Source organism: Bubalus kerabau, chromosome 11 (genome assembly GCF_029407905.1).
Source record: "Bubalus kerabau isolate K-KA32 ecotype Philippines breed swamp buffalo chromosome 11, PCC_UOA_SB_1v2, whole genome shotgun sequence".
Classification (NCBI taxonomy): Eukaryota; Metazoa; Chordata; class Mammalia; order Artiodactyla; family Bovidae; genus Bubalus; species Bubalus kerabau.
This window is the reverse complement of record NC_073634.1, coordinates 7,888,754-7,912,982: the sequence shown is the minus strand read 5'-3', so window position 1 is coordinate 7,912,982 and position 24,229 is coordinate 7,888,754. Positions and strand designations below refer to the sequence as shown.

The window sequence follows — 24,229 nt, the reverse complement described above, 5'->3', positions numbered from 1 at the left end:
TATTTAGAAGTCTTTCCAAGTGAATATATAGAGATTTTTTTTTATTTTTCTTAACAGTAGCAGTAAGTGGGCAGTATTTCAAGCAAACATTTTTATAACTATTTTTTAGCATTATGCCTTCACAATGACTTGTCAGTTTCTTAATTCATCAAGGTTTGTTGCGTCTCCAATCTTCTGCTTGTTAAGATGTGCTGATTGTGTTGCTGGGGTGTATTTTCTGTCGGGTCTCCAGTCCAGGCTGGACCCAGAGTCTCTGACTGTCACTCTTTGTACTTACCTTTGGTCCTTCATCTTCCCTCCTCTCTCCTGGTTCGCTCTCCTGGCATTCTTGTCTTGGTCTCTTATTTTAAATACCCTGTATGCTCAGCTGGCTAACATCTAAATCTGTATCTCTATCCCCTTCTCCATCCCCCAAGCGCCATACTTGTGTTTCTGTTTACTTATTCAACATCCCCACTTGGGGATCTAACAAACATCTCAAGCCTGGCGCATCAAAAACTGAGCCTTTAATCCTCCCACTAACCTTCTATCCTGTGTTTTGCAATAAGTGGTTTACTCATTTGTGCAGTTGGCACAGGCCAAAGTCTTGGAGGCATCTCTATTTCTTTTCTAAGGTACCTATAAAAGCTATGGTTTTCCCAGTAGTCATGTACAGATGTGGGAGTTGGACCATAAAGAAGGCTGAGTGCTAAAGAATTGATGCTTTCAAATTGTGGTGTTGGAAAAGACTTGAGCGTCCCTTGGACTGCAAGGAGATCAAACCAGTCAATCCTAAAGGAAATCAACCCTGAATATTCATTGGAAGGACTGATGCTGAAACTGAAACTCCATTACTTTGGCTACCTGATGCAAAGAACTGACTCATTGGAAAAGACCCTGATGCTGGGAAAGATTGAAGGCGGGAGGAGAAGGGGACGACAGAGGGTGAGATGGTTGGATGGCATCACCGAGTCGATGGACATGAGTTTGAGCAAACTCAGGGAGATAGTGAAGGACAGAGGAGCCTGGCGTGCTGCAGTCCGTGGGGTCACAGAGGGTAGAACACGACTTAGCGATGGAACAACAACAGCAATAATGAAGTACACATACCAGGTGGCTTAAAATAGAAAAAGGGTATTTTTCTCACAGTTCTGGAGGCTAGAAGTCTGAAATCAAAGTATCAGCAGGTTCCTGCTCCTGCTGAAGGCTTGAGGGAGAAATCCTTCCTTGCCTCTTCCAGCTTCCGGTGACTGCTGATGGCAGGTCACATCCCTTGGCTTGTAGGTACATCACTCTGGTGTCTGCCTCTACACTTATGGGGCCATCTCCCCAAGTCTCCCCTCCTCTTCCAAGGATGGCAGTCACTAGATTTAGGGCCCACCCTCAGCAACCATCTGAACTTGAGTTTACCTGCAGAGACTCTATATCCACATAAGGTCAAATTCACAGGTTGTGAGCAGACATGAGCTTCTGGGGGACACTCTTCAGCACCATCCTTGATTCTTTTCTCTCCCTCATGACATGCATCCAACCTATCATTAAATCCTATCTACCCTACCTTCAACATATGTCTAGAATCTAAATGTGTCTCAGATGGTGATTGCAGCCATGATATTAAAAGACGCTTACTCCTTGGAAGGAAAGTTATGACCAACCTAGATAGCATATTCAAAAGCAGAGACATTACTTTGCCAACAAAGGTCCATCTAGTCAAGGCTATGGTTTTTCCTGTGGTCATGTATGGATGTGAGAGTTGGACTGTGAAGAAAGCTGAGCACCGAAGAATTGATGCTTTTGAACTGTGGTGTTGGAGAAGACTCTTGAGAGTCCCTTGGACTGCAAGGAGATCCAGCCAGTCCATTCTAAAGGAGATCAGTCCTGGGTGTTCTTTGGAAGGACTGATGCTAAAGCTGAAACTCCAGTACTTTGGCCACCTCATGCGAAGAGTTGACTCATTGGAAAAGACTCTGATGCTGGAAGGGATTGGAGGCAGGAGGAGAAGGGGACGACAGAGGATGAGATGGCTGAATGGCATCACCGACGCGATGGATGTGAGTCTGAGTGAACTCCGGGAGTTGGTGATGGTCAGGGAGGCCTGGCGTGCTGCGATTCATGGGCTCGCAGAGTCGGACACGACTGAGCGACTGAACTGAACTGAGCTGAAATGTTTCTCCCCATCATTGCATCATAGAGGGCACAGAACTTGAAGTTTAAATAGGAAAAAAATCCTGTCTTCTCTAGGATTACTATAGAATTTGTGGGGAGCTATTTCAGCTCTAGATCTTTCGGTTTTTCTCAAGAAAGAATAGGTGACTTAACAAAGTGTGGGAACATTGGACTTCCCTGGTGGTCCAGTAGTTAAGAATCCACCTGCCAACACAGGGAACACACATCCCAGATCGGGAAAGATGCCACATGCTACAGAGCAGCTAAGCCCGTGGGCCAAAGCTCCCTTGCCCATGTGCTACAACGGCAGAAGCCCGCATGCCCTGGAGTCCATGCTCCGCAGCAAGAGAAGCCACAGCAGTAAAAGCCTGCTCACCGCAACTGGAGAGGAGCCCCTATTGCTGCAACTAGAGAAAGGCCGCGCACAGCGAGAGAGACCCAGCTCAGCCCCCAAAATTAAATAAATAAGTAACGTGTAGGAACGTTGCATGATTTTAATAATGCTTTTCTTTCAAACATTTCACAATGAGTATTGGTGATTTATCTTGTCCCAATGAAATAAGACTGCATTAATGTCATTTCTACTATAACAAATCACCATAAACTTAGTGACTTAAGACAACGCAAATTTATTATCTTACAACACTGGAAGTCAGAGTCTGAAATCAGTGTCACAGAGCTGAAATCCAGGTGTTGGCAGAGCTTTGTTTCTTCTGAATGTTTTAAGGGACAATTTGCTGTCTTGTCTTTCACGGCTCCAAGAGGCTGCCCCTGTTACTTAGCTCATGGCTCTCGTCATTCTGACTTCTAACCTCCTTGTCACATCTTCCCTAACTCTCCTGCCACCTCCCTTCCCTTTGTGAAGATGCTGGGCCCTCCTGGATAATAGGATGATCTCCTGTCTCAAAATAGTTAATCACTTCTGCAAAGTCCCTTTTGCCATGAGAAGTAGCATATTCATAGGGCCTGGGAATTAAGATGCAGACGTCTTTGGAGGAGCCCTTGTCCTGCTTACTGAGAAGACCTCACTAATTCTCTTTTAACCTGTATCTCCACTAATTAGTATTCTGACAGCTGGAGGCTTGCAGTTCATTAATTAGATTATTAATGTTTGGGATTATCACGATCACTAGTGTATAGGAGCTAGAATTGTTTATGGAACTTGCAGGGCAAAATCTCCAAAATGACTAATAAATAATGAAATTAAGTCCTTATTGAGATTAAAGGAGCAATTTGACCTCAAAGGAAAGTCGATTTAAATGTGCTTTCTGAGTTACCAGTAGCACTAAATTAATTAGCTACATACTTCCGAGAATTTCCCCAATTTGTCTGGGTATTGAAGGACATAACATATAATAAAGTCAATTGATACTGAACTTGGATGTTTTTTCTATTCTCTGAAGATTGGACTTCGAGTCACAATTCCCTAGACAAACACTACCAGATGTGTCTGCCTTATTCTTCAAATCTCAAAAGTAATTGAATTTGGTAAAGAATGCATGCCATTAGCAGGTATTTCAAAGCTTTGTCCTTTTCCCTTAATTTCCAGAGCAGTCTCATAAGTTTTGAAACACAAATAGGGAACTAAAATTGTAGAACTTGTTTCATCCCCAGAAGGCATCTGTGCAAATCTAATGGCATTTCGCAAACATTTCACGTGGCAATGAATGCCGAAACTGATGGGATCAGATCTGGTTTGAAACTGTTCTTGCTGATCAGTTTCTAAAGCATTAGGCAGAAGAGTTCTAGCATGATTACAGAAATGAGAGCCCTATTGCCTTTCTCTCTATACAGTTCAAGGAGAATGAAAGCCAGCAAGTGTGAAGGAAAGCACTTTGAAGCCGAAAAGTTTATGATCTATATCTCTCTTTGGGTTCCTGGCATGCTTTAGAAATGACCACAAAATGTTTGAGCTAAAATTTCACTTTTACTTCATTGCCTCAAAGTAAACATTTAAATTGATTTTAATTTGCATTATTTTAGTGGCTCTGAGCTTCATAGAAAAGAAAGTGATTGGTGGGGAAGAGGAAAGCCAAACCACAGCAAGTGTTCTTTTCCTATAGTAACTAGCTTTATGTGGGGGTCTGAAAAGCAAAGAAGCTGTGTTTCCATTTCTTGTCTTTTATAATTCCTGTGATGGGTTGACAGACAAGCAAGGGGATGTATGAGTACAGCAGGCTTCAGATGGTTCTAAAGAGCCATTTTTTTAAAAAATTGGAGTATAATCGCTTCTCAATGTTGTGTTAGTTTCTGCTGTTATTCCCACTACTGAGCATGTACTCTGAGAAAACCATAATTCAAAACGACACATGTACCCTGCTGTTCACTGCAGCACTATTGACAACAGCCAGAACACAGAAACAACCGCAATGGCTGACAAAAGATGGACGGATAAAGAAGACGCGCTACATATATACAATGGGGTACATATTTAGCCATAAAAGAGTGAAATTGAATCATTTGTAGAGATGTGGATGGACTTAGAGACCATCATACAGAGTAAAGTAAGTCAGAAAAGAAAAAAAAAAAAACGAGTATAATATGAAACCTAGAAAAATGGTACAGAGAAACCTATTTTCAGGGCAGGAATAGAGACAAAAAACCACTTTCCAGTAGTGTCTTCACCGGGTAAGGACTCCCTCCCATCAGCAACAGCTTAAGAGCCACTATATTTTATTGGTCTAAGGTGCATATTTTTTTCACATTTTAAGATCCTAGTATCAGGATCTGTTTTACATTGATGGCATTTTACAATGAATTGGCAGCAATTGTCTTCAATACTAATGCATGAGGTAATGCAGTCTTACACAGTTTGGCATCCGGTCCCATCACTTCACGGGAAATAGATGGGGAAACAGTGGAAACAGTGTCAGACTTTATTTTTTTGGGAGCTCCAAAATCAGTGCAGATGGTGATTGCAGCCATGAAATTAAAAGACGCTTACTCCTTGGAAGGAAAGTTATGACCAACCTAGATAGCATATTCAAAAGCAGAGACATTACTTTGCCAACAAAGGTCCGTCTAGTCAAGGCTATGGTTTTTCCTGTGGTCATGTATGGACGTGAGAGTTGGACTGTGAGGAAAGCTGAGCACCGAAGAATTGATGCTTTTGAACTGTGGTGTTGGAGAAGACTCTTGAGAGTCCCTTGGACTGCAAGGAGATCCAGCCAGTCCATTCTAAAGGAGATCAGCCCTGGGTGTTCATTGGAAGGACTGATGCCGAGGCTGAAACTCCAGTACTTTGGCCACCTCATGCGAAGAGTTGACTCATTGGAAAAGACCCTGATGCTGGGAGGGATTGGGGGCAGGAGGAGAAGGGGACGACAGAGGATGAGATGGCTGGATGGCATCACTGACTGGATGGATGTGAGTCTGAGTGAACTCCGGGAGTTGGTGATGGACAGGGAGGCCTGGTGTGCTGCGATTCATGGGGTCGCAAAGTCAGCCACGACTGTGCACCTTAACTGAACTACCTTTGATGAAATACAGTATTTATTATAATGCTTCCTCAGATGGTTTTCTCAGCCACTAGTACGCTCAGTTATTTCTGTCTTCAGCAAAATGATTTGTAGAAACTTTACTTCCCAACTCATTACCGCCTTTAAAGAAGTTCTGGGATTTCTGTGTGCCCAACAATAGTTTAGGTGTTGGGAATTCGGGATTTAAAGTTAGAAAAGCCTACATTTCCAGCTGTAGATATTCTCAGTCACCAGAGGTGGTTCTCCCGTCTGTGCACGTGGCCGTCAGGGTGCGACATGCGTCATGAACGAATGTGGGAAATAAGAGCACTAGAGTAACCTCAGGAATGGCCTGCTGTAGGAACACAGGCAACTTTTCCGTACACTTTCCTATTGTCCCGAGTTTTCTTTAATGCCACTTGCATTGCTGTTCCATTGCTCAGTCATGTCCAACTCTTTGTGACCCCATGGACTGCAGCACACCAGGCTTCCCTGTCCTTCACCATCTCCTGGAAGTTGCTTAAACTCATGTCCATTGAGTTGGTGATGCCATCCCATCATCTCATCCTCTGTCACCCCCTTCTCCTCCTTCCCTCAGTCTTTTCCAATGAATCAGCTCTTTCCATCAGGTGGACAAAGTATTGGAGCTTCAGCTTCAGTCCTTCCAATGAATATTCACGGTTGATTCCCTTTAGGAAACTGCTGTTGTTTAAATAGCAAGTGCTATTTAATAAGATGGAGCCATCCTTGGGTCAAGACGATAGTAACATTCTTTTATTATATATTTATTATCTAACTGAATACCTTAAATATGTACAGTTTATGTTATATCATTTATACCTTGATAAAGGTTTATTTTTAAAACAGGAGTCATAGTCAAAAAGACAATTCTTATAATGGAAGTTTGACGCTGTGCAGTGACAACATAAAGCAAATAAGTCCTTCTGAGATGCAGGAGTATTTCAAAGAACCGATACCCTTGAGCTTCTCTGTTCTGAGCCTTGAGGGGAGAATGAAGTTTCCAGGCAGAAAAGCAAAGATGGCGGGACACGCACCCAAGGATGAGGACAGGTCTAAAGGCTCAGAGCGCTCCCGCACAGCAGTCACGACGTGCCTTTCCACCCTGGGTTGTCAGAACTTGTGTACACATCATTTCCTCTGCTGACTCCCTGGGCTCCCAGGCGGGGAAGGCAGGGGCTTTGTACACTCACTTCTGTAACCCCTGAGGACCCTACGGGGAGCCTTGCAGGTCTGGTGGAATGCTCCCAGAGGAGGCTGAAATGACAGAGCCCAGATGGGGCCAGCCCCTCTCCAGGCAGCTACCCAGGGATGGTGTTCACAGAGAGAGAAAAAGCCTATGAGACAGAAGCTATAGCTGTAAGAGCGTCTGAGCGTCCGACTTGGGCAGCAGGAGACACGAAAATGGAAAGGACTTCAGTGTCTGGAGCTTGTTTCCCTCTGAGCCCAGCCAGGCTCTGGCTCAGTGAGGAATAAAGGATCTGCATAGTCTGTGCCCTCCTCCCCCGCCTCCGCCCGCCAGTCTTGTGGCCGGCTGGACAGGGCAGTACTGCTTCAAGAGGCAGCAACCATGGGCCCTGTCGTTGGCAGCAGAGAACTGATGAGAATGCAGCCAGGGCCCTGCGACCTGAACTTGGGAGGAGCGTCATTACACCTTCCACCAGCAGACAAGTGATGCACTCTCCAGATCAGTAAGAAGAATACTGGGGCATCATCTGTACCCATAGAGTGGTCCAGTCTAGGCACACGGGCTCCGTTTGTGGTCAGTACACCATCCAGAGGATGTCAGCTAGAGACGTGGGATGACACGTTAGGGGCAGTCTTTATTGTGTCTCTCCAAAGTCTCTTTCCCTCCAGAGAGCAGGCTTCGATGGTGATTTTTTTTTTTTAAACCAATGACTTTAACTATTTTCTGCTTCTTTTCACTCCCCCATCCAAAACAGAAATTATCATCATTAATGACACAGATGTGTTCATTAAATTTTGAAATTTACTGCTTATGAAACGCATGGTCTTGCAGTGTGTAATTATCATTCAAGTTCTCTGGAAGCTCATTTTCAGGTCTCAAAGAGCCTGTGGTCAGTAGTCATCATCTGGGTTTCAGGATGTCTGCAGTGCATCAAGTTGTAAAATGATCTGTGTCCCAATAACAACAGCAAACAATTTCACAAAAATTTGTACTATCTTTTGTGTTTTTTTCCCCCAAAACTATCTCAGTTACCATTCTTCTTCATCTGACAGTAAATGAGTCTTCACCACTCTGGTACAAGACATCTCCAAAATACCAAAATCTGCAGATGGCTCAAGGGACTCAACTACATGAGACTCAAAGTATTTTTCATGTAGAAGAGCTCACTCTAATTCATGTTCAGATGTAAACTCTACATTAGTTAGAAGGAGTGAGAAATATCCCAGTCCCTTTGGGGAAGTTAACTATGGATGTCCTCTTTGTAACAGCAACCATTCAAATTGGCCAAAATTATTTCTGAGGATTACATTTTAGCCCATCATCTCAGGAACCATATTTTATCTTTAATACACTGTTTCCAAAAGCTGAAGCTTGGGTTGAGAGTTGAGCTTGTTATTTTTCTTCAGATAAATAGCTCATTTCTACCACATTAACATTAAAGCCATCTGTTTATGACTTAGTCTGCTTAGTAGAGTAGAAACCAAATTTCTAACTCAACCCCTACCCACCAATCTGAGTAAAATTAAAATAATAAAGAATAAATAAAATAGTCACTGCTTTTTAAAATAATAAGAAAGCCATAAAATAGAAGTTGACTTCATTTCACTGGATTTTTGTCCCACACACTAAAATTGTAAATGAGTTTCACTGGACTTTATGGGTTTTTTTACATTCCTACCATTTCAATGCATTGTTTTATAACTCTCTTTTATAATTCATATTAAATAGGAATTTTGCAAGGAAGGTACTCAGTCTCTCAGTCGTGTCCAACTCTGCTACCCCATGAAGTGTAGCCCACCAGGCTCCTCTGTCCATGGGATTTCCCAAGCAAGAGTACTGGAGTGGGTTGCCATCTCCTCCCCCAGGGAATCTTCCCAACCCAGGGATTGAACTCAAGTTTCCTGCATTGGCAAGCAGATTCTTTACCACTGAGCCACCTGGGAAGCCCTTTGCAAGGAAAGAGGATGTGAATTCCCAAAACAGAATTTAGCATTTCACTTTAGTGGAAATAAAATCAGGTTCAATCACTATTTACTTGATCAGTAACTGAATTCAAATACTGCATAGTACTGCCTTTCGGCCACTCCAGGTATGTGGAAAGCTATAATAATCTCCTGTCCACCAGTGTGAGCGTGACAGCGATTGTTCAGTGGAACGTCCCTGGGGGGATGGTTGCCAGCCTCATCTACAGAAAGGGGTGGCGAGAGTGAAGGGTTACATTGAAAGTCAGTACTACAGTAGGTCCCAAATATAAGAACTAGAACCATAAACTTCACAGAAGAAACAGAGATTAATATTTCCAACCTTGGATTTAACAGGGGAGTCTCAGATATGACCCCAAAAGCATGGGTAGCAAAAGAAAAAATAGATAAATTGGACTTCATCAAAATTAAAAACTTTTTGTGTGTTGAAGGACACTATCAACAGAGTGAAAAGACAACTGACGGAATAAGAAGAAATATTTGCATCAGATCAGATCAGATCAGATCAGTCGCTCAGTCGTGTCCAGCTCTTTGCGACCCCATGAATCGCAGCACGCCAGGCCTCCCTGTCCATCACCAACTCCCGGAGTTCACTCAGACTCACGTCCATCCAGTCAGTGATGCCATCCAGCCATCTCATCCTCTGTCGTCCCCTTCTCCTCCTGCCCCCAGTCCCTCCCAGCATCAGGGTCTTTTCCAATGAATCAACTCTTCGCATGAGGTGGCCAAAGTACTGGAGTTTCAGCTTTAGCATCATTCCTTCCAAAGGAATCCCAGGGCTGATCTCCTTCAGAATGGACTGGTTGGATCTCCTTGCAGTCCAAGGGACTCTCAAGAGTCTTCTCCAACACCGCACTTCAAAAGCATCAATTCTTCGGCGCTCAGCCTTCTTCACAGTCCAACTCTCACATCCATACATGACCACAGGAAAAACCATAGCCTTGACTAGACGGACCTTTGTTGGCAAAGTAATGTCTCTGCTTTTGAATATGCTATCTAGGTTGGTCATAACTTTCCTTCCAAGGAGTAAGCGTCTTTTAATTTCACGGCTGCAGTCACCATCTGTAGTGATTTTGGAGCCCAGAAAAATAAAGTCTGACACTGTGTCCACTGTTTCCCCATCTATTTCCCATGAAGTGGTGGGACCGGATGCCATGATCTTCGTTTTCTGAATGTTGAGCTTTAAGCCCACTTTTTCACTCTCCACTTTCAGCATATCACTTACCTAATAAAAGTCTGGTATCCAGAATGTACGAAATACTCTTTTAACTCAACAACCAAAAGGCAAACAACCCAATTGAAAAACGGACAATGTAATATAAAAAAGAATATGTGTGTATGTGTATGTGTGTGTGTGTGTGTGTGTATAACTGAATCATTTTGCTGTGCACCAGAAACTAATACAATATTGTAAATCAACTATACTTCAATGAAAAAAATAAAGATAATTTTGATACTATTGAAAACAAGAAAATGGACAAAGTATCTGAATACACATTTCTCCAAAGAAGTATACAAATGGCCAAAAAACATATGAAAAGATGTTCAACATCATAGTCATTAGGGAAATGCAAGTCAAACCGCAATGAGAAACTACTACACACCCACTTAAATGCCTATAATAATTTTTTTTTAATTAAAAGAAAATAGCAAGCTTTGGTGAGGATGTGGAGAAATTGAAACTCTCATACATTGCTGGTAGAAATTCAAAACATTTCAGCCACTGTGGAAATGTCTGATGGTTGCTCAGAAAGTTTAATGTAGAATTAGCATATGACCCTGATCTGCCTCTTGAGAAATTTGTATGCAGGTCAGGAAGCAAGTTAGAACTGGACATGGAACAACAGACTGGTTCCAAATAGGAAAAGGAGTTCGTCAAGGCTGTATATTGTCACCCTGCTTATTTAACTTAAATGCAGAGTACATCATGAGAAACGCTGGGCTGGAAGAAGCACAAGCTGGAATCAAGATTGCCGGGAGAAATATCAATAACCTCAGATATGCAGATGACACCACCCTTATGGCAGAAAGTGAAGAGGAACTAAAAAGCCTCTTGATGAAAGTGAAAGTGGAGAGTGAAAAAGTGGGCTTAAAGCTCAACACTCAGAAAACAAAGATCATGGCATCCGGTCCCACCACTTCATGGGAAATAGATGGGGAAACAGTGGACACAGTGTCAGACTTTATTTTTCTGGGCTCCAAAATCACTACAGATGGTGACTGCAGCCGTGAAATTAAAAGACGCTTACTCCTTGGAAGGAAAGTTATGACCAACCTAGATAGCATATTCAAAAGCAGAGACATTACTTTGCCAACAAAGGTCCGTCTAGTCAAGGCTATTGTTTTTCCTGTGGTCATGTATGGATGTGAGAGTTGGACTGTGAAGAAGGCTGAGCGCCGAAGAATTGATGCTTTTGAAGTGCGGTGTTGGAGAAGACTCTTGAGAGTCCCTTGGACTGCAAGGAGATCCAACCAGTCCATTCTGAAGGAGATCAGCCCTGGGATTCCTTTGGAAGGAATGATGCTAAAGCTGAAACTCCAGTACTTTGGCCACCTCATGCGAAGAGTTGATTCATTGGAAAAGACCCTGATGCTGGGAGGGATTGGGGGCAGGAGGAGAAGGGGACGACAGAGGATGAGATGGCTGGATGGCATCACTGACTGGATGGACGTGAGTCTGAGTGAACTCCGGGAGTTGGTGATGGACAGGGAGGCCTGGCGTGCTGCGATTCATGGGGTCGCAAAGAGTTGGACACGACTGAGCGACTGATCTGATCTGATCTGATCTGCAACTCTACTCCTAGATGTACACTCAAAGAATTGAAAAAGGGTTCAACAAGCACATGCACATATATATTCATAGCAACACTACTCACAGTAGTCAAAAGGTGGGAGCAGCCCACATGTCCATTAACAGATGAATGGATAAACAAATTGGTGTGTGTGTGTGTGTGTATACATATATAATGGAGTATTATTCAGCCATAAAAAGGAATGAAACATTTCACATATGCTATGATATGGGTGAACCTCTGAAACATTATGCTAAATGAAAGAAGCCAAACAAAAAAGGTGACATATTGTATCATTATATTAATATGAAATACCCAGAATAGAAGTTATAAAGACAGGATGTAGACTGGTGGTCACCAGGTACTGAGGAGAGGGGGAAATGGGGAAAGTGGTGAGTGGGTAAGGAATTTGACTTTGCAATGATAGAAATGGTTTGCAATTAGAGGTGGTGGTTTAGTACATGGTGACTGTATGAAATACCACTGAACTGTTCAGTTTAAAGTGGTTCATTTTATGTTATAGGAATTTTATGTTACAGGAATTTCACTTCAGTGAACAAAACAAGAAGTCCACAATACAACAAAGAAGTGATTGTGAGCTGTATACCAGAACTGCTTAAGGAACACATAAATGTTTCTTGTTATGGTAGCTGATAGAGATTATGATCAGTGATTAGGTTCTGAACGACCAATAATATATCTCATTTTGAAAATCAAAATAAAAAGGTTACTTTTCTTTTTTTTTTTCATACATGATATTTTACATGTTTCAATGCCATTCTCCCAAATCTTCCCACCCTCTCCCTCTCTCTCAGAGTCCATAAGACTCTTCTATACATCAGTGTCTCTTTTGCTGTCTCGTACACAGGGTTATTGTTACCATCTTTCTAAATTCCATATACATGCGTTAGTATACTGTATTGGTGTTTTTCTTTCTGGCTTACTTCACTCTGTATAATAGGCTCCAGTTTCATCCACCTCATTAGAACTGATTCAAATGTATTCTTTTTAATGGCTGAGTAATACTCCATTGTGTATATGTACCACAGCTTGCTTATCCATTCATCTGCTGATGGACATCTAGGTTGCTTCCATGTCCTGGCTATTATAAACAGTGCTGCGATGAACATTGGGGTACATGTGTCTCTTTCCCTTCTGGTTTCCTCAGTGTGTATGCCCAGCAGTGGGATTGCTGGGTCATAAGGCAGTTCTATTTCCAGTTTTTTAAGGAATCTCCACACTGTTCTCCACAGTGGCTGTACTAGTTTGCATTGCCACCAACAGTGTAAGAGGGTTCCCTTTTCTCCACACCCTCTCCAGCATTTATTGCTTGTAGACTTTTGGATAGCAGCCATTCTGACTGGCGTGAAGTGGTACCTCATAGTGGTTTTGATTTGCATTTCTCTGATAATGAGTGATGTTGAGCATCTTTTCATGTGTTTGTTAGCCATCTGTATGTCTTCTTTGGAGAAATGTCTATTTAGTTCTTTGGCCCATTTTTTGATTGGGTCATTTATTTTTCTGGAGTTGAGCTGTAGGAGTTGCTTGTATATTCTCGAGATTAGTTGTTTGTCAGTTGCTTCATTTGCTATTATCTTCTCCCATTCTGAAGGCTGTCTTTTCACCTTGCTGATAGTTTCCTTTGATGTGCAGAAGCTTTTAAGGTTAATTAGGTCCCATTTGTTTATTTTGGCTTTTATTTCCAATATTCTGGGAGGTGGGTCATAGAGGATCCTGCTGTGATGTATGTCAGAGAGTGTTTTGCCTATGTTCTCCTCTAGGAGTTTTATAGTTTCTCGTCTTACATTTAGATCTTTAATCCATTTTGAGTTTATTTTTGTGTATGGTGTTAGAAACTGTTCTAGACCTCTTATAGTTTGGGTATTTATGCTTGGATCTATGATTTAATTAGAGTGATTTTAAGATTAATTCATATAAAGGTCAGGGTTATTTTTTTCCATTAGATATCCAGTCGTTCTGTTATTCCTCAAAAGCAGTGCTGTCCAACAGATATATAATATAAACACATATAATTTTTTATTTCATAGTAGCCACATTGAAACTGTAAGAATAAAGATGTGAAAATAATTTTATCATGTAATTTTTGTAACCTCATATAAACTAAATAGTATTGTTTCAATACATAATCAATATTAAAATGTTAGTGAAATGAAGAACAAAGTCTAACGAAAAAATAAGAAAATTAATTGATAATTCTTGTTTCATTTTAGGACTCTCAGCTTGCCTCCTCTGGACACAATAATCCAAGTAAGAAATGCTTCTTTCTGTAGCTTCATATGTGGGGGTGGGAGTGGGTGAAGAGCGGGGATGCATGCAATATACAGTAGGTTTAAAAGAACTTCACTAAGACAAAATCAAGTGGGGAATATGAGGGCCGTTTGTTAAAGCGCTGCCCACATGGATAAGGTACATCGTGACCTTGGATGTTCTATCTTTATTCAAGGGAAGTAGGGACAAAATAAGGACTTCCCTGGTGGCTCAGATGGTAAAGAAGCTGCCTGCAATACAAGAGACCCGGGTTCGATCCCTGGGTCAGGAAGATCCCTTGGAGAAGGGAATGGCAACCCACTCCAGTATTCTTGCCTGCAGAATTCCATGGACAGAGGAGCCTGGTGGGCTACAGCCCATGGGGTCGCAAAGAGTCTGGCACGACTGAGCAACTAACACTTTTTACTTGGGACCAAAATATAAAATGGTGAATTTCAAAGTAGCCCTAGGAGGAAGGAATACCATCCTTTCTAACAGTTGGCCTCTGGTGTGTATGAGGGGAAAATATTTTTAAAGGCATCTAATGGGCAGGAGGAGAAGGGGACGGCAGAGGATGAGATGGCTGGATGGCATCACCGACTCCATGGACGTGAGTTTGAGTGAACTCCGGGAGTTGGTGATGGACAGGGAGGCCTGGCGTGCTGCGATTCATGGGTTCGCAAAGAGTCGGACACGATTGAGCGACTGAACTGAACTGAACTGAATGAGAAGGAAATGGCAACCCACTCCAGTATTCTTGCCTGGAGAATTCCACGGACAGAAGAGCCTGGTGGGCTACAGTCCATGGAGGGTCACAAAGAGTCGGACATGACTGACTACTACACACACACAATGAGTTACCTAAATTAAAAGAAAATAGGTGGGCAAAGAACAATCAGAAGATCTCATGATAAGTGTTCTTTGAATCCATGAAGAAACCATGCCCTCTTCTGGGGAGAAACAGACTAAAGTATCCTAGAAGGAATTTCGTTGTTGAACCCAGTGTCTAATAAAACACTGGAGCTTCATCATCAAACAGAATATCATTCCATGAAGTATTGTTTTAATTCTCTTCTTCAGCAGTGCTAATTGGTATTAATGTTTCCCTGAGCATTAAAAATTTATAAGCCACCCCATCCATGTCGTGCAATCACACCCACAGAGACTGGGCTTTGTTTGTCTCTTGACCATCCAGTTGGCTAAAGAGCATTGCTTGCAAATTTCAAGGCTATGTTTGAACGTGAAAATCACTCTGAGCCAGTAGATGTGCCTGGGGCTCACCCACTGAGCATCTGTGAGAGCAGAAAGATTATGGAGAAAAGACATCGGGACAAATGCAGGAGAAAGCCCTAGACTTAGTGCACAGCTAGAGGAAGATCAGGGGAGGGGGATGATGGCGTAATGGTGCATAGGCAATCTCATTTATTATCCCACCTTCTGTTGGAATGTGCTGTGAGCACAAGCACCAGGGAAGAGGTGAAATTTCCAAGGGACTTGAAATCTATAGAAATTAATAAATGTAATAATAAGGAAAGGAATCAGGAGATGCATGGTTAAGTTCATGAGGTATGCAGGCATCGGCATCATATGCCAAAGACGAGAGCATACAGAAGAATTGCCTTTGCTTTCCTCACCATTTCTTTCCATTTCAACTTAAACAGTTCAGGGTAAAGGGAGGAGATAATAGATAGAATAGAATAAATGTACTTCCTCTCAGCTTGGAGTCTTTGACATAAAGAAGAACAAAGGAAATAGCTGTTCAGTCCCTTCTGTGTTCAGTCTCTTCTTTATGTCTGCTCTTTTGTTTAATCCTAACAGTAGCTGTATGAAGTAGGCATTGCAGCCCCATTCTGCACAGGATGAAAATGAGATTCTGCAGTTAATACCTAGACCATGGTCCCATGGCTTAAAAAAAGCGACAGGATTTGAATTCAAGGATCTCTGTCCCAAAGACAGTAGGCTTTCCCTCCCATAACCTTGACCCCAAAAAGGTTGCTCTCATCCCTTCCGTGTGAGATTAAATTCCTGTCCAAGATTCTTGTTTGCATCTGCCCTATTTTTTTTGGCACAGCATAACCATTGAGATTATGTAAGCACGCCTACCTTCTTTGGAATCGTGAGTGGCACCTGCATGATATGGCATAAACCACATTCTGGCAATTCATCATCTAAGTATTTTTGTCATTGACTTTCTCTTTTCTAGGGGTAAGGGTTTTGTTTTTGTTTTTTTTTTTTCCAAATAAAGCTTCCCCCATTAAAAAAAAAAAAAGATAATATTATTATTTAAAAATCAGTGATGTGGTATGTTTGTGTATACAAGTGTGTGCATACACACACACCCAAAATGGAATGCTATGCAGCAAAAAAAAAAAAAAAAAAAATTGTCAGGCGAGTGTATGCTTCTCGGTTCTTTGTCTCGTCACAGCAAAGATTTGGAGTGACGGACATTAAAGCCCCTCAGCATGTCACAGTTCTCAGGTCTCGAATGGACCGTGTTATAGCTCTTAGACAAATCAGTGTTACAGCTCTATTTTATTTAGAAGATAGCAGGAAAATCCATCTTCAAAGCGTGAGGGCACGTAGAACCAAAGACGTGAAGAGAAGAGCGCCCCAGCGCGCGGGAGAGAGAGAGAGGGAGAGAGAGAGAGAGCTAGCTTTGGCTCCTTTTTTTATATGTTTTTTTTTTTTTTCCTGGGCCTGTCCTATGTAAATTGGGCCAGCCAGGAGTGTTGTTTGTTTTACCTGAGGTCCTCACTCCGGTCCTTGGACCTTCCTTTGTTCTAATTTCGCGGGCTTTTCTCCTCCTTATCTTTTAGCCACTGCCATTCTGGACTCCTTTTCCCTGTTCTACCTACCTAACAGAATGAAATAATGCCATTTGCAGCACCATGGGTGAACCTAGGGATTATCATGCTAAGTGACGTAAGTCAGACAGAGGAGAAATATCATGGTATCACTTATGGCTAGAATATAAACTATGACACAAATGAACCTATTTACAAAACAGAACCACAGTTACAGAGACAGAAAACAAACGTATGGTTACCAAAGGGAAAAGTGGGGGAAACAAATTAGGAGTTTGGGGTTAGCAGATACAATCATGTATATAAAATAGACAAACAACAAGATCCTACCGTATAGCACAGGGAACTATATTCAAAATCCTGTAAGAAATCATAATGGAAAAAAATAAAAATCAGAGTGTCCTCTGTGGATTATAGCACACTGGAAACTTTACAGAGCAGGTCCTACCAGCATTTCCTGTGCTGTTTCTTGCCTTTGGTTTGAAATAATTACAGTTTGGGGAATCATGACTCCACTAAGTATGTAGAAAATAGGAAAACACTGAATTTCGGAGGAACAATTTGTATCTTGATGGACTGATCTTCCCCACTCTAGGTCAGTGCTTTTTTATTTTTGAAATTAGAAAACGGTTATGTAGATACTAAGAGAAAAGAGTGTATAAATTAAACAAAATTATTTTTTAATCCAAATCTTTTAAAAGAGAGCTGCTTTAGCAAGCTTGCTGATTACCACTTAATTTCATATTATAAAATGGCAGCTTATTAAGTATTGAGAAACTTAAACATTAAAATAAGTGATGCATGTTTATAGTTTCTTAAAGATGTGAGAATGTCCCGTTCATGTGTCAGACTGAGCATAAGCACTTCTTTCCCTCCCTTCTGAATCTGCATTAAAATAACCAAAAGAGGCAGTGAAGGAAGGAAATACATAATAGCCCTGAAAACAGGAAAGGATTTCATTAACAAACCAGAAATTCAGCTGAGTTTCTGGAAAATGGAGAGTGGATGGGACTGTGCTGTTAGATAATCCTAGGCAGGGAAGGTGATGGCTCAGAAAAAAGAAAATAATGAAACAAACAGGAACAAGCCATAGTGGTGGGAATGTCCTTCAGAGCTCACTCCAGGAGAGACCCAGTTCCCTCTCAACCCCAACAGAGAAGAGGTGTGGACTATAGACAGTGATGGGAACATGGCTGTTCTTTCACCCTTTACTCCTCCACTCCCATCTTGGCAGGTTTTCATATGGAGCTTTCAGTCTGGTTTTCCTCCCCCAGAAACCAAAGTACCAAAAAAAAAAAAAAGTAACATTTGCCAAGAAAATTAAGTTACCTAGAACTTCTAGTTGGGAGCTGATACCTAAGAGAGAGGGACTTTCCTGGTAGCTTAGCTGGTAAAGAATCTGCCTGCAATGCAGGAGACCCTGGTTCAATTCCTGGGTCAGGAAGATCCCCTAGAGAAGGGATTCTTGGGCTTCCCTGGTGGCTCAGACAATAAAGAATCTGCCTGCTCAGACAGTAAAGAATCCGCCTGCAATGCAGGAGACCTGGGTTCAATCCCTGGATTAGGAAGATCCCCTGGAGGAGGGCAATGCAAGCCACCCCAGTATTCTTGCCCGGAGAATCCCATGGACAGAGTAGTCTGGCAGGCTACAGTCCGTAGGGTCACAAAAAGTTGGTCACGACTGAGTGACTATGCACAGGCACATACATGCATCTAAGAGAGAAGCAGAGTAGATTCTGAGATAATACCAAACCTTAAAAATAGACATCTATGGTTCAGTTCAGTCGCTCAGTCGTGTCTGACTCTTTGGACCCCGTGGACTGCAGCACGCCAGGCTTCCCTGTCCATCACCAACTCCTGGAGCTTGCTCAAACTCATGTCCATCAGGTCACTGATGCCATCCAACCATCTGATCCTCTGTCATCCCCTTCTCCTCCTGCCTTCAATCTTTCCCAGCATCAGGATCTTTTCAAATGAGTCAGTTCTTCACATCAGGTGGCCAAAGGATTGGAGTTTCAGCTTCAGAATCAGTTTTTCCAGTGAATATTCGGGACTGATTTCCTTTAGGATTGACTGGTATGATCTCCTTGCAGTCCAAGGGACTCTCAAGAGTCTTCTCCAACATCTAAGGTTGGTGGAAGAAAAATCAGCTTTTCTCAAGAGGGAAATATACCAAAATGCTGTACACCCAGAATAAACTACTTCCTATTTTTGCTGGGGGTTCAGAAGACAGTCAGGATTCCCAGCTTGTCTTGAGAGTTCTTCTCTCCTGAACTCTTAATTAACATACTCTGTCCACTTAGAAAAAGCTGTAAATCAGCCCCTCCCTACAAGGGAAACATATGTTAGCAAGATGGATCAATATACTAATACAGAAAATCCACACCAGTACCTTTTTAACCAGTTTGAATCACATTCAAAAAGGTGAATACATAACCATGAGCAACAAAGAAAAACACTGACCCAGAGGAAATCTACTTAATTCAACAAACAGAAGAAAAAAATTTCAAATGTGACTGCAGTCTTTAGAAGCAATTGAAATTATTTGCATCAAATAAAAAGAACAGATTGGTATGAAAAAGAAGCAGTTATAGAACAAATGAGTGCTTGAGAATCAAAGATAAAGTTGACAAAACTTTTAAATTTAATAGAAATGATGGATAATAGCTGAAGTCTAGAATATAAGGTTGAAAACATTTTTTTTCTGAATATAAAGCAAAAGAGATGAAAAATATGAAAGGAAATTAAGGCACATAAAGGTTAGTCATTACAGAAAGATCAAATCTGGCTATGTAGAATATACCACAAAAAGAAAACAAAGAAAATAGAGAAGAACAAATAATAATAGAATGAGAATCCCTAGGGAAATGAGCACTTATTATCAAAAATATTTACATACAATAAAACAAGAGACCTTGAACAAAAGCAAAGAAAAGCAACACATAGCCAAGAATTAAAGAGACCTCCAAGGACTTCAGATACTGGAATTACCGAGCTCAGAACATAAAATAAGAATGTTCACGTTAATTTTCAAAAATGAGAAAATTGAAAATATGGTATTTAAAAGTATACTAATCAGAACCTCTACAGAAATTAAAATTTCTTTGGTTAGGTTTAACTGTAGTTTAGATATAGGTGAAGAAAAAGTAATGAAGCAGGAAACTGAACTTAAGAAATTACCTAGAATGCAATTGAGAAAGGAAGTTTAAAAACCTGGGATATAAAGCAAGAAGGTCTAACATATATTTAACTAGAATTCCAGAAAAAGATAAGGAAGGAGAGGGAATGTTAAAGGAGATGATGGCTGAAATTTTTCCACAATTCAAAGACTCTACCTTGCAGATTCAAGAAATCCAATGAATATTAAGCAGGATAAAGAAAAATAAGTCCACACTAGACACATAATAGTTAAACTGAAAACCACATACATAAAGAAAAATTCTTAAAATACCATTTAATAAGGAAGCAACAGTTAAACTTCCAGTTGACTTTTGACAGCAGCTGTGGGAACCAGGAGACAATGAAATTATAACTTCGTTTTTCTGTATGTGGAAACTGACAAAGTTGATTCTTACATTTATTTGATATTACAAAGGACCAAAAATACATAGCTCATACTCTTGAAGAAGAGTGAGGCTGAAGGCTTGTGTTACCAATATTATGAATGAATGAATGAATATTTTAGCTAAGTAATAAGATGGTAAGGGACAGGGAGGCCTGGCGTGCTGCAGTCCATGGGGTTGCAAAGAGTAGGACGTGACTTAGCGACTGAACAACAACAAAACTAAGTAATGAAGATAATACTAGGCAAATTGAGCGGTGAAACGGTATAGAGGAAACAGACCCACAGATATATGAAAACTAGATTCATGTCAGAGCTAACAATATAGATCAATGGAGAAAGAATGGCTTCTTAATAGATAGTGCCAAAATAACTGGTAATCTACAGGGAGAAAAAGGAAGTTAACTCCTACCTCACATCATATACAGAAACTATTCCAGGTATTTGTAAAAGACCTAAATGTGACAAGTAAAATTATACACTTTCAAAAGGGTATAGAGAACATCTTTCTGATGTATTTCTTAAGTAAAACACCAAAAGAAAGTGTCAAATAAAGGAAAATAGCAGGTTTTTATTGATGCTTTTGAACTGTGGTGTTGGAGAAGACTCTTGAGAGTCCCTTGGACTGCAAGGAGATCCAACCAGTACATCCTAAAGGATGTCCCAAATATTCATTGGAAGGACTGGTGCTGAAGTTGAAACTCCAATATTTTGGCCACCTGATGTGAAGAACTGACTCACTGGAAAAGACCCTGATGCTGGGAAAGATTGAAGGCAGGAGGAGAAGGGGAAAACAGAGGATGAGATGGTTGGATGGCATCACCAGCTCGATGGACATGAGTTTGAGTAAGCTCCAGGAGTTGGTAATGGACAGGGAAGCCTGGCGTGCTGCAGTCCATGGGGTCGCAAAGAGTCAGACATGACTGAGCGACTGAACTGAACTAAATAAGGGGATGCTGCACAGCAGTGAGGATGAATGAACCAAAACTAGGTGCATCATGTTGGCTGAATCTAAAAACCATACTACTGAATGACAGAAGTAAGTTCCAGAAGAATGCATACCGTACGAGTCCATTGATGTGAAATTTAAAATCAGGAAAAACTGAAGACTATTTTGTTTACAAATAAATACAGGGCAGCCAAAACTATCAAGATAAGTTGGAAGATTAACACAAGATTCCATTACTTGCTAACTGGAACTCAATAGGATGCAGGCCTAAGAGGATTCTGGGTTATTTATTTGTCAGTGTCCCATTTCTGGGCTTGCAAGGTGTTTTCACAATTAACCTAATTTGCTTTTTAAAAACTGTGTGTGTGTGTGTGTGTGTGTGTGTTCAGTCGCTTCAGTTGTGTCCGACTCTTTGCAACTCCATGGACTGTAGCCCACCAGGTTCCTCTGTCCATGGGATTTCCCAGGCAAGAGTACAGGAGTGGGTTGCCATGCCCTCATCCAGGGCATCTTCCTGACCCAGGGATCTGTCTCTTGTGTCTCCTGCATTGGAAGGTTTGTTCTTTACCACCCAGGAAGCCTATGTATATACACACACATACATTTTTACACACATTACATGCATGCTTTATTGAACTTCTTTTTAGGAAAAGCATAGCCTTTGTCTGAGACAGATTAATCTATGCCACAGTGAGATATAAGAATGAGAATCCATTTGACGTAAATGCTGGGAGCCCTTGTCTTCATTCAAGTTTAGTGGCAGTCCCTCTACACAGGTCCAGTCTTTCTACTGTTTCTTAGAGATTATATTTATATTGTTACAATATTGTAAATTCCATTATTCATATATAATTTTTCTCATTGGCCTATAGGTACTTCCCAAAATTAAATTATTAATTAAATTAATATTAATGAGATGACTCAATAATTACTGAACAGAGTATAAATATTTTAAATCTCGGCTATGCAGGAAGAAAGATATAGCTGTGCAGAGTAGGATTGATGGAGGGAAGGGAGAGCAGGAGGGAAGTATAAATGGGGGGCTTCTTCACTTCACATAGTATAAAAGAAAAGGTACTGTCAGAAGTTGATTAATCAAAAAATAGAGGATTAAATTTATTTATAGTTAAAATACCCACTAGACATTAAAGACTTCCCTGGTGGCTCAGATGGTAAAGCATCTGTCTACAATGCAGGAGACCCGGGTTCGATCCCCGGGTTGGGAAGATCCCCTGGAGAAGGAAATGGCAATCCACTCCAGGACTATTGCCTGGAAAATCCCATGGACGGAGGACCCTGGTAGGCTGCAGTCCATGGGGTCGCTAAGAGTCCGACATGACTGAGCGACTTCACTTTCACTTTTCACTTTCATGCACTGGAAAAGGAAATGGCAACCCACTCCAGTGTTCTTGCCTGGAGAATCCCAGGGACGGGGGAGCCTGCTGGGCTGCTGTCTATGGGGTCACACAGAGTCGGACACGACTGAAGTGACTTAGCATAACATAGCATCTTTCCAGACAGAGTACACACCATATAAGCCCTTGGTACATTTATTGGATTAACCATGTATCTGCTGCTGCTGCTGCTGCTGCTAAGTCGCTTCAGTCGTGTCTGACTCTGTGCGACACCATAGACAGCAGCCCACCAGGCTTCCCGTCCCTGGGATTCTCCAGGCAAGAACACTGGAGTGGGTTGCCATTTCCTTCTCCAATGCGTGAAAGTGAAAAGTGAAAGTGAAGTCGCTTAGTCGTGTCCGACTCTAGCGACCCCATGGACTGCAGCCTACCAGGCTCCTCCATCCATGGGATTTTCTAGGCAAAAGTACTGGAGTGGGGTGCCATTGCCTTCTCTGAACATGTAGCTACTGTAACTTTTTAAGTGGCCTGTTGGAGCCTCGGAACTTTCATACATCAGATTCTGTATCCATCTCAGTGGAACATGCTCATACACCATTCTCCTCTTTCCCACTATCACGTGGGATTCTGCAGTAATGAAAGGTCATCAGAGAGCAGACATATACTGAGTGTGTAATATGTGCTTGGTCCTGTGGAAGGCTCGGAGCGTCAAGCTGAAAGAACACATGTAGATTAACATGGACACATTGCTATATTTAAAACGGATCACCAGCAAGAGCCTAGTATATAGCACAGGGAGCTCTATACTCAACATTATGTAACAACCTAAACAGGAAAAGAATCTTAGAAAGAATGCTTTTGTTCACTCACTAAGTCATGTTCAACTCTTTGCCTTGCCATGGACTGCAGCATGCCAGGCTTCCCTGTCCTTCACTGTCTCCCATAGTTTGCTCAAACTCATGTCTGTTGAGTTGGTGATACCATCCGACCATCTCATCCTCTATCACTCACTTCTCCTCCTGCCCTCAATCTTTCCCCGCATCCAGGGCTTTTCCAATGAGTCAGCTCTTCGCATCAGGTGGCCAGAGTTTCAGCTTCAGATACATGTATCTGTATAATTGAATCACTTTGCTATACACCTGAAACTAACACAACATTGTTAATCAACTATCGGTTCAGTTTAGTTCAGTCGCTCAGACGTGTCCGACTCTTTGCCACCCCGTGAATCGCAGCACACCAGGCCTCCCTGTCCATCACCAACTCCCGGAGTTCACTCAGACTCACGTCCATCGAGTCAGTGATGCCATCCAGCCATCTCATCCTCTGTCGTCCCCTTCTCCTCCTGCCCCCAATCCCTCCCAGCATCAGAGTCTTTTCCAATGAGTCAACTATACTCCAACATAAAATAAAAAGTTTAAAAGAAATTAAAAAAGAAAAAACAAATAATATAGATATACGTGTACATATCTATTTACATGTGTGAGTATAAATATATATACACATACGTGTGTGTGTATATAATTTTTCTTTCTATGGCTCATTTTTCTCTCTGCCTATCTGTAATTATATTTCCTCATCAAGATGACCATGGTGCACCTGAGTCCGTCTCTTATGCCCAGTGTCTTCAAAAGATCGATTCAGGTCCCTTCCAAAGGACAGCAATTTGGAATCTATTGTGAAATCAGCTGAAATAGTCAGAACAACCCC

General features: G+C 41.6%; 1 protein-coding gene and 1 non-coding gene across 2 annotated transcripts in view; both read left to right on the top strand.

Moving 5' to 3' along the window:
• Nucleotides 1-24,229, top strand: part of AFF3 (ALF transcription elongation factor 3) — a 582,468-nt gene that overhangs the window by 364,706 nt on the left and 193,533 nt on the right. The window contains exon 8 of the mRNA XM_055539447.1: nucleotides 13,816-13,852. Coding sequence (XP_055395422.1) covers nucleotides 13,816-13,852 — 37 coding nt within the window. The remainder of the gene's footprint in view (nucleotides 1-13,815; nucleotides 13,853-24,229) is intronic.
• TRNAC-ACA (transfer RNA cysteine (anticodon ACA)) lies at nucleotides 22,322-22,393 on the top strand. The gene has a single exon. It is a non-coding gene; the product is annotated as a tRNA-Cys (tRNA).